The sequence below is a fragment of the Rhinatrema bivittatum genome, chromosome 13 (genome assembly GCF_901001135.1).
Source record: "Rhinatrema bivittatum chromosome 13, aRhiBiv1.1, whole genome shotgun sequence".
Classification (NCBI taxonomy): Eukaryota; Metazoa; Chordata; class Amphibia; order Gymnophiona; family Rhinatrematidae; genus Rhinatrema; species Rhinatrema bivittatum.
In genome coordinates this window covers 78,696,931-78,711,477 of record NC_042627.1, presented here as the reverse complement: position 1 = coordinate 78,711,477, position 14,547 = coordinate 78,696,931, and the positions used below count along the sequence as shown (strand labels likewise).

At 51.9% G+C, this 14,547-nt stretch overlaps 1 protein-coding gene across 1 annotated transcript in view; it reads left to right on the top strand.

The window, feature by feature from the left end:
• IGDCC3 (immunoglobulin superfamily DCC subclass member 3) overlaps positions 1-14,547 on the top strand; it is a 150,649-nt gene that overhangs the window by 120,036 nt on the left and 16,066 nt on the right. Inside the window, exons 8-12 of the mRNA XM_029575226.1 lie at positions 8,055-8,302; positions 9,428-9,592; positions 10,024-10,212; positions 11,131-11,235; positions 13,752-13,890. Coding sequence (XP_029431086.1) covers positions 8,055-8,302; positions 9,428-9,592; positions 10,024-10,212; positions 11,131-11,235; positions 13,752-13,890 — 846 coding nt within the window. The remainder of the gene's footprint in view (positions 1-8,054; positions 8,303-9,427; positions 9,593-10,023; positions 10,213-11,130; positions 11,236-13,751; positions 13,891-14,547) is intronic.

Below are 14,547 nucleotides of genomic sequence, written 5' to 3'. Positions count from 1 at the left end.
CCCTCCCCTGGAATAAGGCGCACACAGCGTTGGCACTGAAGCTCTTCCCTAGCGCAGTGTGTGCTGGCAGCTCCGGTGAAATCAGCTCTGATCCACTTTTCTGAGCCAATACTTGCGAAATATTGCCTGATGCTGTGGGGAATAAAGCCGTCCCTCTCCTGAGCATTCAGAGCTTATTCCGATTACCAGGAACAAAGCCAAGCAGGGCGCCTGCTCCATTTTCTGCCTCTCTTGGCTCCCACAGGGGAGGAGGGGGGGGGGGAGGTGTAGACGGAGAGATGCACTCCCCAGATCTGCTGCTGCTGTTTCAGTCCCAGCATTGACCTCCCCCCCCCAAATACTGCCAAGCTCATTGCATGAAATTACCAGCAGAACAGCAGGTGGATCAGTGGGAGCTGTGAAATACGCAGGGGGCGGGTGCCTGTCCTCACCTCTCTCCTCTCTTTGTTTCCTCCTTTTTGCTGACTGTCAGCCTCTTTGCTTCCTCCTCTTCCTCACTCGGTTTCACGTTCCCCATATCCTTTTGAAATTTCTCTCCATTGGATTTATTCGGACCCAGTTCATCCTGCTTTGTAACGCTCAGGACCCAGGCGCTAGGGTGGAAACCTGGCTAAAATGAATTGTCGCCTCCACGTGAACCGCTTGACCACCACTGGCGCTACCGTGAACAAGTGTCCTCGATTCGCCCATCGCAGCTGGGGGGTGGGGGTATCAGGGCAGCTCAGGAAGGCTCCCTTAGAGTCGGGGGGAGGGGCAGAGCAGCAGAGGAGGGAGCCCTGGCCTGCAGCAGAGCGAGGAGGAGGAGGAGGAGTTGCAGGAAAGGATCTAAGGGGAGGAACTGGAGCCGGAGGGGGGGCGCAGTCACTGCCAAGGGATGTTTCACTCCGGTCAACCAGAGGTTGATACTCGAAACATGCTCAGTGCTCTTAGGGAAAATCCCACTGGCAAAGAAAAGTGTAAAATGTCAGCAGCTTTGGAATCCCCCACAGGACCATCAAATCATCACAAATTGCTGTCAAGACATCAAAAGGCGCATCCGAGAAAAATCTGCCAGGATCTGGGCCTTTCTGGAGGCAGACCCTACAAAACCAATAGGTCCAGATATCATTGGCAGCCCTGGTGAATCCTCGGAGGCAGCAGCAGGGACTGGAGAGTTACCTGCATTACCGAACCTCACGTTAGGAACGCGCAGCGAGAGGCCACTCACGTTCCTGGCAGGCCCCGGCTTGCTTACTGAGGCCCTAGCTGCTTATAGGCCTGGTGGGTGGAGGAGCTTTGGGCTGGCTTGAGGGTCTAGCGACTGCAGGACCATTTGGGGGGGAAACGTGGGCCAGGATCCATGCAAAACGTTGGGGACTTGCAGGACGCTCCCACATTTCAGGGCTGGAGGCCTTGCTCTAGATGAGCTTGGCTTTTCCGACGGAAGCTAAGGGAAGACCTTGCAACTTACTCAGGTCCATTGAGCTTGTGGTGCTCTCCCCAAACTGCCGCATGCACAGACCCCCGCGCCTGTCAACCTCACCACTGTCAACGAGCTACATGAATCTGCGCAGGTAAGCGACATCGTCCTCCTGGACCCTGTGCCATGCATGCCACGATGACACCCAGCCAGGAAAATCTGCAGGGAGGAAAGGAACTCATCTTGTCCGGCATCCCTGAGTCCAGAGGGCACTGGTACCTGACCAGCCCTTCTCTATGACCCTGTGCTTCTGGGTCAGTCATACTTGGACCACACCATCCTCGAGGAGCTCAAAGCTGTACGGAAAGATCCCTGCATTGCAACAAAAGAGATTATCGACTTCTTCAAAAGAGTCCTGCAGGCCCAGCTCACCATAGGGGCTCAAGCTTTTGAATGACCTGTCGGCTATTAAACAGACAGATTACAGAAGTGGCAAACTTCAGGACATCAAAACCAGCACCGAATCCACTCCCACCCTTCCCACCCTGTCTGCCCCATCCATGCCCCCCATCCATGCCCTACAGGAGCACCTGCATCAGAAGGTCTGGCACCAAATGCGGGAAGACTGGACAGGGGAAGAGGCTGACCATCCCTCCTAGTTCCCACTCTATACCTTCTGCGAGGGTCTTACCGCTGCAGCCTTGGTTAAGGATGCAGTGCAACCTCCTGACCTCTCCACCACTATCTTGCAAAGGAGACACTGGAGGACGTGGAATGCATTCTGGACATTGTTTGAGAGAATGCAAATTGGTTATCTACAGGAACGATGAATAAGAGAAATCCCCAAATCCGAGAAACCTACAATAAAAGCCCCCTCTCCCATAACCAGGGACTGACAATTTGACAGTGGCATTTATTCAGCTACAAAACTGCTGTTTGCCAAGTGGCTTACATTCTTACTTTGATAGCAGCTGGATCTGTCTGGCAGGCTCCCTAGGGGAGTTAGGAGACAAGATAGTGTATCTGGGCAAGAGCCAGGCTAGTATTTATTATTTCAGAGCCTTGCGGTTAGGCAAGGGAGAGGCGGGTGCTGGAGGGATCGTACAGGTGGGCACACTCTGAGGCTGTCAGCTGGGATGGGCTCTTAGCAGTGTGGGCATCATTTGTTTTCCTGCTGTTACAGACCTTATGCCGTATACATTCTGAACCAAAAGGTGTAATCTGAATACGCTTTTATAATGTAAGTAAATGTGGATCTTTTTAACTACCTGTAAAGTGTGGGTTGGTGTCTTTTTCTTAAAAAAAAAGTGAGATGGAATTTTATAAAAGGTTTATGTTGCACGTTGGCTCTCTTTTTCCTCCCTTTGTTTCTGGAGCTGATCTCCGGATACTAGGGCACTGTCCCTAATCTGTATTGCTGTCCAGAAAGGCTATGCACCGGCCTGGAAATGGGAGGCAAGGTTACTCTGCTGCCAGATTATATGGGAAGCTGGGAATTTTGTGGAGGAGATGGGGGTAAAGGAGTGGAATTAATCTGTTGTGTCTGCATCCAGAGTGCACCCTCAGATCCTGGGTCCTCCCGCAAACCACTGGACTGAACTGCTTTGATCTAATATTGTGCATCTGACGCGCCACAGGAAGGGGGGAGCCAGTTCTGAGAATTGGGGGTTATACTTTATTTGTACTTTTATTAATATGCAGAGCACTATTTTTTTTTGCTGTGCCACTGTATTTGATAATATTAGGGCAGTCTGACTGCACCCCCCCCCCCCTCCACGCATACACAAAAAAAGAGGGGGACAGAGGAAGGGTCGGTGTCAAAGGGATCGCGTCGCTAAGCTACCATTGCCATAACAGCCAGGACACGAGGCCAGGGAGGGTGGAAATATTGATTTTCTTTACAGAATGGTCATTAAGGTTGACGTCTTTCCTTCCCAGGGCTCAGGTGCTGTGGCTTGGCTCTGTGGCTCTCCCTAGGGCAGGCCGAGGCTGGGAGATGGCGCTGGCTTTCTCACCGCTCCCCAGCACAGAGAGAAACACGGGCACCCCAGAAATTGCAAAGATCTTTCCTTCCTGAGAGAGGGAGAGGGAGATTTCACTGCTGTGATGACTTTATAAGTCAGGGATTTCATGCCCAGGTATTACTGTATAAAATGATGTTGTAAGCTGGGGATTTTGTGCTGAGGTATTTAAAGAAACAGATTTTATTCCCAGGCGGTTACTGTGTATTGTGAGTTTTCAAGCCAGCGAGTCCATAGCGATCACTGGGGCTGACCATAGGAGGGTGCAGGACCCAGGGTGAACCGGTTGCAGGGGGGGCTCTGGAACGTAACAGAGGCGGGTAGGATGCTCAAAACAAAGACCTGCCTGGCTAACTCGCCTGGGATATTCAGTCACTACTTAGCCAGATAAGTTATGTGGCAGGTCTGACCTAACCGCTAGCACCGCTCTGATCTGCCCCAGCAGTGCTGAGTATCGGGTGCAAAGTGTGGGGGATGGGATTACAGTGGCAGTGCAGGGCCCAGGGTGTCCCTATCAGGGATGGCTCGGGCGATCAGTGAGACCCCTGAACCCACCACTCCCTGTTCATCTTGCCCCATGTTTTGTCCTCAGTCTGGGGAGGGGGTCTGTGCTCCCTTTGTGCCAGAGAGAGGGTCCCATCCTTTCTGGATAAATCCGACCTCCTGACTCCACTGAAAAGGCTCTTCTTGATGGCCCGTGACCTGGGAGACAGCTCAGGAATCTGCGCGGCTTCTCTCTATTTGCTTTTTTTTTCCTTTTTGTTTCATTATTTTGGTGTGAATGCTGTCCTCGGGACTGATCTCTCTCTTTTTTTTTTTTTTCCCTGTGCGGCCATCATCACGGGGTCCCGCCAGATAGGGCTGAGCCTTCCGGTGCTGCAGACCATGTTCGGTAACACGAACAGAAGGCTCCTTGCACCGTGCCCGGTCTCTGGCTGCTGCACTAAAGTCGCTGCCATGGCCAGCGCTTGGGCTTCCTCTGAGCCAGGCCCCAGGGCCGCTCTCTGGCTGACCTCGGTTTTATCTTTTCCACACGTACAGAAGTAAATCATGACAGGAGGCTCCAGAAGGATGAGCTAAAAGGATTTCCCGGGCTTGTGATGTGATGCAGAAGGCAGGAAGGGATTCACACTCTTAACTGATAAAAAAAAAAAAAAAAAAAAGTCAAGCTGTTCCATTCCTGGCCTGGGCCGCTGCAGAGGCAGCGCTCCTGCTCCGGGGGGAGGGGAAGGGGAAGCAGCCTCGGACAGTGCTGGTCAGGAGTGGTATTTATTTATACAGCAAACCGTATAGAATAAGACCATTCACAGCGGGTAATGTACAGCGTACGCAACCCGAACGCATATTCCTCCCCAAACCCGTACTCCGGACATCAATACTACAATTGATAACTCTGCAAAGCGGTTTATTCTTACCCTAAGCCAGCGCGCCCTCTGACATAGAAATGCCTCAAGCACAGGTTGAAAAAGCTTCCGGTAATATGTTCCATCAAACTGGCTCCGCTCCTGAAACAGCCCAGACGTGCATGGCGGACGGAAGGAACGTCCAGCAAGCCCCTTCCGCGAAGCTCTCAGTGCGCATCGGCACTGAATTCGTGCAGGAACGCGAGCTCTCCCGCAGCGTCTAGGGGCAGATTTTATACGATGCACACGCACGGATGTGCTGATTTTATAACATGCGCGCACTGGCCCAATTTTCCAAGATTACGCGCGGTGACGCAATCGGGCCTCCCCGAGTTCCCTACCCCCTACCCATACTCCCTTCCTCTTCCCCTCTCCTCCCCACCCCCTAATCCCTTTCGCCTACCTTTCTTTTTTTTTTTTTTTTATTGCTTACTGAATGTAATCCGCTGAAAAAAGTGTGAAAAGTGGAATATAAAAATCTAAATAAATAAAATAAAATTGGTTGGCAGATGACAGTGAAAGATGAGAGAGAGGAGGATTTGGAGGGTGAGGGGGTTTCAAGAGAACAAGAGAGGAGGCCAGACAGCTGTGGGCATGGGCAGCCTCCGAGGAGGCCAGACAGCTGTGGGCATGGGCGGCTCATGACAGCCGGACATGTATTTCTGCTCCTTTGGTGTTGCATGCCACGCAGAATCTGGCTGCTTGGGGTTGGCAGTCCAGATGGCAAACTGGTTCTGATTGAGCTGGAAGCCTAAAGGACCAGGAGGAAACTGCTGGATCAAAAGAAAATTGAAAGTTAAAGCCCCCTAAATTTAACAGAGTTTTCCTCCTGCTATTGTAGGCGGTGCTCGGGTCGATATCCGGAGTTAGGCGTCTATGTGTACGTCTAAGTTTAGCCTCCCTATAGAGTGAGTCTAAGCTTAACCGGGTAGACCGTCCAGCGAAGTGCGCAAATGTTCGTGTTTGGAGAAAGACGTCATAAACGACCTCCTGCCCCCAGGTCCAGGCACTGTGAGGAAGGGACCTCGGGTGCGATAAACTTAGAATTAACCGACGGGGCCCCTGACTCAATCAGGAAAGGCCCTTGCTGGGGCCAGGGCTTCGTGAGCCATTGATCACAGCTGTTTGGAGGCCCCTTCCCATTAACCCTCCGCCATGTCAAGTCCAGCGTTTGTGGCCTCAGTCCTTCCTCTGGAAGCTGCCATAAGCGCGCATTCGAGCAGCCTGCAGGTGTCGCTCAAGCTGTGACTGCGAACGCTATCTCCACAGCGTCCCCAGCTGGCCCAAGGAGTGAGGGAACTGGGCCCAGCACCGCTTCTGGGTCACGGGGCCTGCCAGAACTGCATGGTGGGAAAAGCTGAACCAGGCAACCGTATTGACCGATTCTTCACTTTGCAGGGTGTTAATCCCAGGTCCCTTCTTACCTGCCAGTTCTGTGCTCCAGCTGTGACAGGATGAAAGTGTTCTGTATTTTCTCATTAAATACACATTAAAGCGTGACCCCAGTCCTGATCCACCTTTTCTGTGTAGAAGAGGAAACTTGGTGCCCGGGGAGAACTGGAAGGAAAGGCAGGTTTTCTGTGCATGCCTGTGCTCTGCTGGAGAGAGCCGTCCTCTGCGCACTGCAGCGAAACGCCAAAACGCACTCCCACAAACTCACTACAGTGGCAGCAGAAACATTCGGAAAAGAGAGAGCTCGTTCCCAGACTCTTTTCTATCCTCTTCGAGGGGAAGAACAGACAGACTCATGTCTAGAGATAAGGCTGGATTTTGCTATTTGTTTTTGTTTTTGACAGTGTACACTCTGCCGCCTTAGTGACGGACGCATTCCCAAAGAGAAACCATGAATAAACCGCGCACGACCCATGGGCACTGTTGGTGAGGGGTAGGGCACGAGGTCCTACACGTGGTGTCGAGCTTCTGTGGCTGGCAGCTGGGCTGTATCCTTAGCGGTCTGTGCAGGAGTCACGGGGCAGGCCGTGTGGGCCACCTGGTCTTAATCTGCCCTTATCTTGCAGTGTGAAGGGGAGAAAAGGGAGCAGTCACTAGTTCTGGATTTATTGTACATCTTAAAGTGTCTGAGACGCCAGACCTCAAGGGCCAAAAACAGGGCTGGTTTTCAGGGTATCTGCAGTAAATATTCATGAGACTTGTCTGCATGCAGTGGTTCCAATTCACACATCATGGCTATATCTTGCATACCGAGCTATTTATATTTGCGACCCAAAGCCCTAGTGATGGGAACCGCACTTCTCAAGGTCCGGGAGAGGTTCTCATGGATCTGTTTTCCTCCGGTCTGGTGCGTGCAAGGCCTAATCTGTCCAAAAAGAAGTCATTAAGAGCTTAAAGATTTGTAAATAGGCACCTGAGAGAGAATTCCACTCAGGTGATACACGAAGGTTTCAGGAGGGTAAGATGTAGATGGTAACCTTGGTTGCTTCTGTTTTTTGAGGCCATGCATAGGACCTGTAATTACTTACTGTCCTGAAGTCAGTTTAATAGCACTGTCTGTGGGTTTGTGTGTGTGGTGGGGGGGGTCTCATCAGCCGGACGCAGCAGACCGGAAGTGGAGGGCTAGAGCGAGCGGCCTCTGCCCAGTCTGCCAGTTCAGTGCTGATGGCAGGAGTGGCTTGTGGCTTCCACGGAAGCGCTGTGAACTGTACTGAGGGTGTCGGTTTGCCTCATGTAGGCCGAGAGATGCCTGATGGTGACCTATGAAGATAGAGGGAGGGAAACACAGACAGGATCACTAGGCCCATGGTCTGCAGCCTTTTCCCAGGAAGGGCACTGCCTGTTCTGAGCACTCTTGGAAACTTTGTGGACCCCTCTGTACAGGGACCTGCCGGTTGTGGGGACTGAACATCAGGCGCTAGGGAGCAAAACCTGTGGACGCCTTTTAGCAACAGACTTTGCACCAAATTTCCAAGGGAAAGTGCGTACAGAGGTTTGCACCCGGTCTTTGTGTGGGCAGAAATTTAATGGAAAGTAAGATATGTACATTTGAAAACACAGCTGTGCGTTATATTCCAATCCCATCCAAAACGAGCCCCGGTAATGTCTTCCCCAGCCGTGGCCGAATGAACGTACGCCGTAGCTGGATGGAAGGGGGGACCGTTTCAGATTGTAAACTGCTAGGGTTTACAATCTGGTGTTATTCCTCTGATTCCTCTCCTGTATGTACGTCACTGATGAGAACCTGCCTAATCTTCTCTCTCTCTCTTTTTTTTTCAGCACTCTGACGATCTACGGCATCAGTCCGGCAGATGAAGCCATCTACCAGTGCATCGCCGAGAACAGCGCCGGCTCCACCCAGGCCAGCGCGCGTCTCACCGTTCTGTGGGCCGAAGGCTTGCCAGGCCCTCCCCAGAGCGTGAGGGCGCTGACCGTTTCCGCCACCGCCATCCAGGTGTCCTGGAGGGAGCCTCTGCACAACACCAAAGACATCATCGGCTACGTCCTGCACATCAGAAAGACCGCAGGTACCGGAGGGAACTCTGCCGGCACAGGGCCGGGCCCTGGAGCCTGATGGAAGGAGGAGGTGGCTGACCCCGTAGCTGGAAAGTTTCATTCCTCCTCCTCCTGCACTGCTCAGCGCTGCTGCTGCAGAGGGGGCTGGGGCACCGTGGCCTCCACCGGGAATGCAGAGATACAAGAGGAGGGGAAGGATATGGGTTTGTGTAGCCTGGGGAGGAGGTGAATTCACAGCAGTGCTTGAATATTTAAAGGAAGGTTTGAAAGAGAAGGTTCGATATTAGGAAGAGTATCTATCTGTACTGGAGAGAGGTGGTGAGGTTTCTTTAAGTGCAGGTTAGACACACATCTGTCTGGGATGGGAGAGGGACCAGGTGAGGTCCCCGGAAGAGCGATCTTGATTAAGCCTTTGCCATCCAACCGTTCCCGGGGGGAAGGGCACCCCCTTACTCCATAGAAGCCTCCGAGGACATTCAGCCTGCTTGTAAGGACAGGATACTCCTGGAGAAAGTTCCCTACAATCCTCGGATCCCACCCGCCACCGAGCGAGAAGCTCAGCCCAGACCAAAGCAGCAGGAACACACCTGACCCGCACACACAGATTCTGCTTGCTCATGGTGCCACGGCCGGCGCGATTGTAGAGCTGCCCCTACTGTACCAATCTGTTATTCCCTATATGTGAAGCAGATACACACGCACCCAGATCCCCCCCTCGGGACGGACTCCCGAATCCTCGAACCTTGTCCTGGCTTGCCCCGGCTCGGTTTTCACATTATAACTGTGACCATCCAGTGCACTCGGTCTGTGGTGCGAGGGTGCAGCTGGGTTGCTGCTGTTGTAAAATGCATGCAGAATTACATCCTGAGTAGGAGGCAGTTATCTTTTAAAGACGATTGGTGTAATCGGCAGGATATTGCTGTATACATGTGGGTGGGGGGGGGTTTATATACCCTCTGTGCTCCCGTGGCTTCCAAAGTGCAGTCGCACGGATGCCGTAGATCCCCAGTGCTCTGAATTAATTCTCTGAACTTTAGCCGCTTTCTCGCTGCTTAATCAGCCCTTGCTACAAAGCTTCTCTCCTTATAAACCAGTGAAGGAAGACGAATCCCTCTCTCTGCCTCTTCTCATTCCAGACCCTGTGGAGATGGAGTATCAGGAGGCCGTTAGCAAAAGCACCTTCCAGCAATTAGTAACTGATTTAGAGCCTTCCACCAGCTACACCTTCTACATGAAAGCTTACACCTCCCGCGGTGCCAGCCAGGCCTCCGAAACCGCCATGCAGAGCACTCTGGGAGAAGGTAAGGGGCAATACTTCTAAATAAGAGAGAAGGGACGCACGTTTCTCCAGGCGCTCAAGTAAAGTCCCTCCTGCAGTGCTGCCCAGTGCAAAAAAGCAACCATGGCTTCTCCGTATTGGCTGGATTGCATATTAAAGTTGCATTAAACTCTGCAGACGGAAATGTTTTTAGCTTAGTTTGCTCTCGCCGTTCGGTTTCCCTTGCTGTGCTCCCCTTTACTTCTATGCCTGTGATTGTAACCTGCAGAAGTGATTTTGGCCTGAGGACAGGGTACTTCTATTGACGTGTTACACGCGTGACGCCAGGCTGGGAAGAGGCACGGTTACTGGAGAGCCAGCACCAGCCCCCGCTCAGCTGGAAATGATTCTTTGCATGCTGCTGGCATATATTGCCAGACCTGGTTAAAGCGGTTCCTTTTCTCCTCCCTGCAGTCCCGGCAATGCCAGCTCTTTACATTAAAGTTCTGAACAGCACTGCCATCCAGGCTGTGTGGGAGCCTTCCATTAAACTTGGCCAGCACGAAGGCTTCAAGCTTTACTACCGTAAGGTTCATCTCTCCCACTTCACTGGTCCACTGCTGCTGCCCAGCAGCGCCACGTCCTACAACATCAGTCATCTCGGTAAGTAACTCCCGGGCCCCTTCGTCACTAGCTTGCTCCAAATGGGCAGACCGAGTCCATCTTCCAACATGCTCTCTGTTTCTGCGTTTTTTTCCCCATCCTGCACTGCTGACTCGGTGGGGGATTCAGCATTTAAATGCATGCATTATTTTTCGCTCTCAGCGCAGTCGTCAGTGTCTTGATAACGTGCTCTCTCTCGCTGCCATTGGATGGAAGGGCTGGGCCTGCGTGATAGAAGAGGCTGAGCAGGACATGGACCTTGGTTTTAGCCCTGGCAGTGCTGTGGAGCTCCACAGTGACTCTCTCCCCATCTTAGTAATGGAGACGCACTGTTTTGCAAATGAATGCATTGGGAGCCACAGATGAGCACAGATGTGGGCACTCGACACTAAAATCTGGCACCATACACCCTTGCTATTAGAAAATTCTTGTTCTTCCTGAGGCAGAAATTCTCAGTTCCCTACTGCAGGCTGCCTGTCAGAAGAGACATGCTGAAGCAGTCCTGAGTTTTTCCTCCATTGCATCTAGGGAGTTGTAGTTTCCTGCTTTTTCTTGGACAAATTGGAGCTACAAATACAGAGGCCATGGGGTATAAAACCAGGACTGGTTCGCCCTGTCCCCGGTGATGTGGAGCCATTTGATCATCCCATTCTAAGCCCCAATTAAAAAAAAAAAAGCCACTGCAAGATGTCCGAGGGCAGTTGGAAGGCAGAAGTAACCCCAAATTAGTGGAGAACCTCTCTGGTAGGAGAGTAACTGGTACTCTTGTCTTGCTGGCAGCTTTGCAGTGGGACCTTCCCGCTGGCTGTTTTGAAGCTTTCCCACTGATAGAATTAGAGAAAGTTGGACTTTTACTGTTGGGTATTGAACTTTGCTGCCATTCACCTCTTTGTGCTCTCCCCACTTCCTTTTTGCTAGACTCCGCTGTCGTGTATGAGGTGAAGCTCCTGGCGTATAACCAGCACGGGGATGGCAATGCCACAGTTCGTTTCGTGTCTCTGAAGGATGCCGCTGAGAGAACGGGTAAGGAGGCTGAACTCCCGGCCAGGGCTGGAGGGCCGAGCCCCAATCACTTCAGCTACATTTGTGTCCCTTTGCTCACTGGCATTTTCTTCTGGCCCAGGACTCAACCCCCCCACAAGAAGGACAGTTAGTGCCGTGCAAGCAGCAGTAATGCACTGTATGTTACTGTGCTGTGTGTGTACCGATGGCGGGGTAGTCACAGGATTACATATTGTTTCAGAGGGCGGGCAGTTCATGGAGTATGTTAGAGTGATCCTTCAGGTGGGGAGAGGGTGGGTGAGGTTTACTGAAGAAGAGGTGAGAGGTTAATTCCATACCTAGGGAGCAGCAGGGAAGAGTGAGCTGAGTGAGGCCTGTGCTCAGTACAGGGTGTAAGAAAGGGCAGTCTCTTGTCTGCCTTTAACCTCCCTGGCTTGCTATCTGTGCTAGGAGGAGTTGTTTAGAACCTGCATCCCAGTCCAGACTACTCTGTGACTGAGTAACATCAGAGGCAAGATTAGTCTGTTTCTGATTAACATAAGAGACAAGAGTACTCTGTGACTGCGTAGCATTGGAGACAAGCGCACTCTATCAAAGAGTAACACTGACCGCAAGAGTAGTCTGTGACTGAGTAACATTGGAGAAAAGTGTGCTCTGTCGCTAACATTGACCACAAGAGTACACTATGACTGAGTAACATTAGTAGCAAGAGTGCGCTGTGACTGATTAACACTGGAGACAAGCACACTCAATCACTGAGTAACACTGACCACAAGAGTATTCTGTGACTGAGTAACATTAGAGGCAAGAGTAAACTGTGACTGAGTAATATTGGAGAGAAGCGTGCTCTTTCGTTAAGTAACACTGACCACTAGAGTACTCTGTGACTGAGTAACATTGAACACAAGCGTACCGTGTGACTGGGTAGCTTTAGAGTCAAGAGTGCTCTATCATGGGTAATGTTATCAGACAAAAATACTCAGAATTACATTTCAGGCAAGAGTAGTCTGGGTATCATTATCATTATCAAGCAAAAATACCCTATGACTGAGCAATGTCAGAGTTAGGAGTACTCTGTGATGAGTAACAGATGGAGTACGCTGCTTCTAAGCAAAATTATCAGGCAAGAGTACTCTGTTATCGTCCTCCTCCTTGATGTAGTAAAAAGTTATGATTCCTTCCAGTGTGAGATCAGACTTTGCTTTTTTTTGCAGTATTATTGGGCTCCCCGTCAGTCCAGTTTACATTGCACACCCAGTACACCCTGATGGGAGAAGCAGGCTCCTTTCTCACCCCTGTGGGCTTGCCCTGCTGTTAAGGTGTTGGGGATGGCCCCGAGCGCCTGTTGTAGTGCACCAGCGCTAACTGCGAGATTGCTCCCAAGGCGTAGAGAGTGCACCCATTCACCGGAAAATCCCCTGGCACCAGGCTCAGGGTAGAGGTATTTTGGTATAAGAGGAAAGCCCTCGGGACTCTCTTATTTTTTACTGAATGGGTAATTGCTACAGTGAAATTGTTCATGAGGCATTTAAATGGTAATTGTTCCCAGATTGTTGTAATGAGATTTGAAGCCTTGCAGATGAGCGCCTGGGAGAAAGGAAGTGGGCCTGTAGTATGAGCTGGCAGGATGCATGGATGTAAGGTTCCTCTCAGCTTTCTTCTCATGCCACCAGCATACTACAGGTGACCGCTTGTCCCTGGCTGAAGATTGCCTGCCAAAGGCAGCTACTTCAGCAACTGCTCCTGGCCGTTTTTAAGGCAGCAGAAGTGCAAGAAAACTGTGAAAGGATGAATGTTTCTTCAGCAGGGATTCTCAGAGTTAGGTTAGGTTAGTTAGCTTTATACAAAAATAAAATCAATGATTTGGTAATCTTCATGTGTAGTAGGATCCCCCCTGGCCGGGCCCATGCTGGATTTAAGCTCCAATCTCATTCGGTGAGTCTTGGCCTCTTCCTCCTGGTTTGCATTCACATGAGCCCCCGCCCATGAACGAGGAGAGGAGGGGAAGTTACATTAACGGGTGCCGCCTTGCATTGTGAGGTGAGAACGGGCCTTCTGAAGTGGCTGCAGGCCTGGAGACATTGCGGCCTCTCCCGTCCCCAGGATGCGCTTCCTGCGGCCGCATCAGAAGCCCGGATCTAGCTGCCCCTGTTCTAGTCAGTTGCAGGCAGAACATTACAGAATATCAGAGGGCTAGGCTTTCCCATCTCCAAACACGATTTGTTTCCGTGTTGTGTAAAGTCCTCCCCTTGGGGGAATAAGGAAACGGCTGCGCCAGTGCGACCAGCTGCAGGGGAGGAGAGGGGAATCCCGCCACGTTTGTGTAATTTCGGTTACTCTGCACGTTGCTGGCTTCTTTCCCTTCTTCCTGCACTTTTCTAAGATAGGTATTGGATCAGGTTTCGTTCTCCCTTTGATACTGAGAACTGCTGCCCCCTCCATGGCCTGGCAGTGAGGAGGCGCAGAGAGCAAGCGCGGGGGAAGGGCCTGCGTGCTCCGTGCTGTGGAGGTAACCGCTGTCTCCTTGCTCTCCCCAGTCCTGAATCCCCCGTGTGACTGCGTGAAGGACGAGCAGAACAACAAGACGTCCACCACCGGCATCGTTATCGGCATCCACATCGGAGTCACCTGCATCATCTTCTGCGTCCTCTTCCTCATGTTCGGCTACCGGGGAAGGTAATGGCCGCCGCCTCTCTGGCGCCTTGGCGGGGAGTGCACAGCAGGGATGTCGTGTGACCCAGGGTTTTGAATTGTGGGGATTTTGAATCCAACTTTGGCCCGTTTTGTTGTCCGCCCAACAAACGCCACCATGTGTCGCGAGCAAGTATGAGAAGGGTATCAGAACAGGGCAAAAATCTCCCTGCAAACCCTGGGTGACGCGGTCTCATCCCTGGAATGTCCTTCACGTGGACAGAAAGCTCCAGGTGCAGAGGAATGCGGCAGGTCTGGATTTCTTTATTATAAAGGCAGTCGCTGCCTCTTGTCCTCTGGGCACTCCTGGTCCGTGGCGCACTGTACGAGTTTTCGTGCCAGGGACTACAGAAACCCAGAATCTGGACCAGTGCACGCTCCCTTTCATCTTGGATTTTTCTCCCAGCCCAGGTGAACCCCCATTTGTATCTCTGCAAGATGTTTTGCCCAAGAACAGCTGGGTCCCACTTGTGGCCAGAAAGATCACTTGTGCCCTTGCTGACAACACTACCAAGCATCACAGTTTGGCGTGAGATGGGGCAGGCGCCAGCTGGATTATGGAAGCCCCGTTCCCCGGGTGACACCAGAGCCAAGCGCAGGGTTTGCCACCGAAGGGGATGTGACACTGCGGGGCTCCCCAGG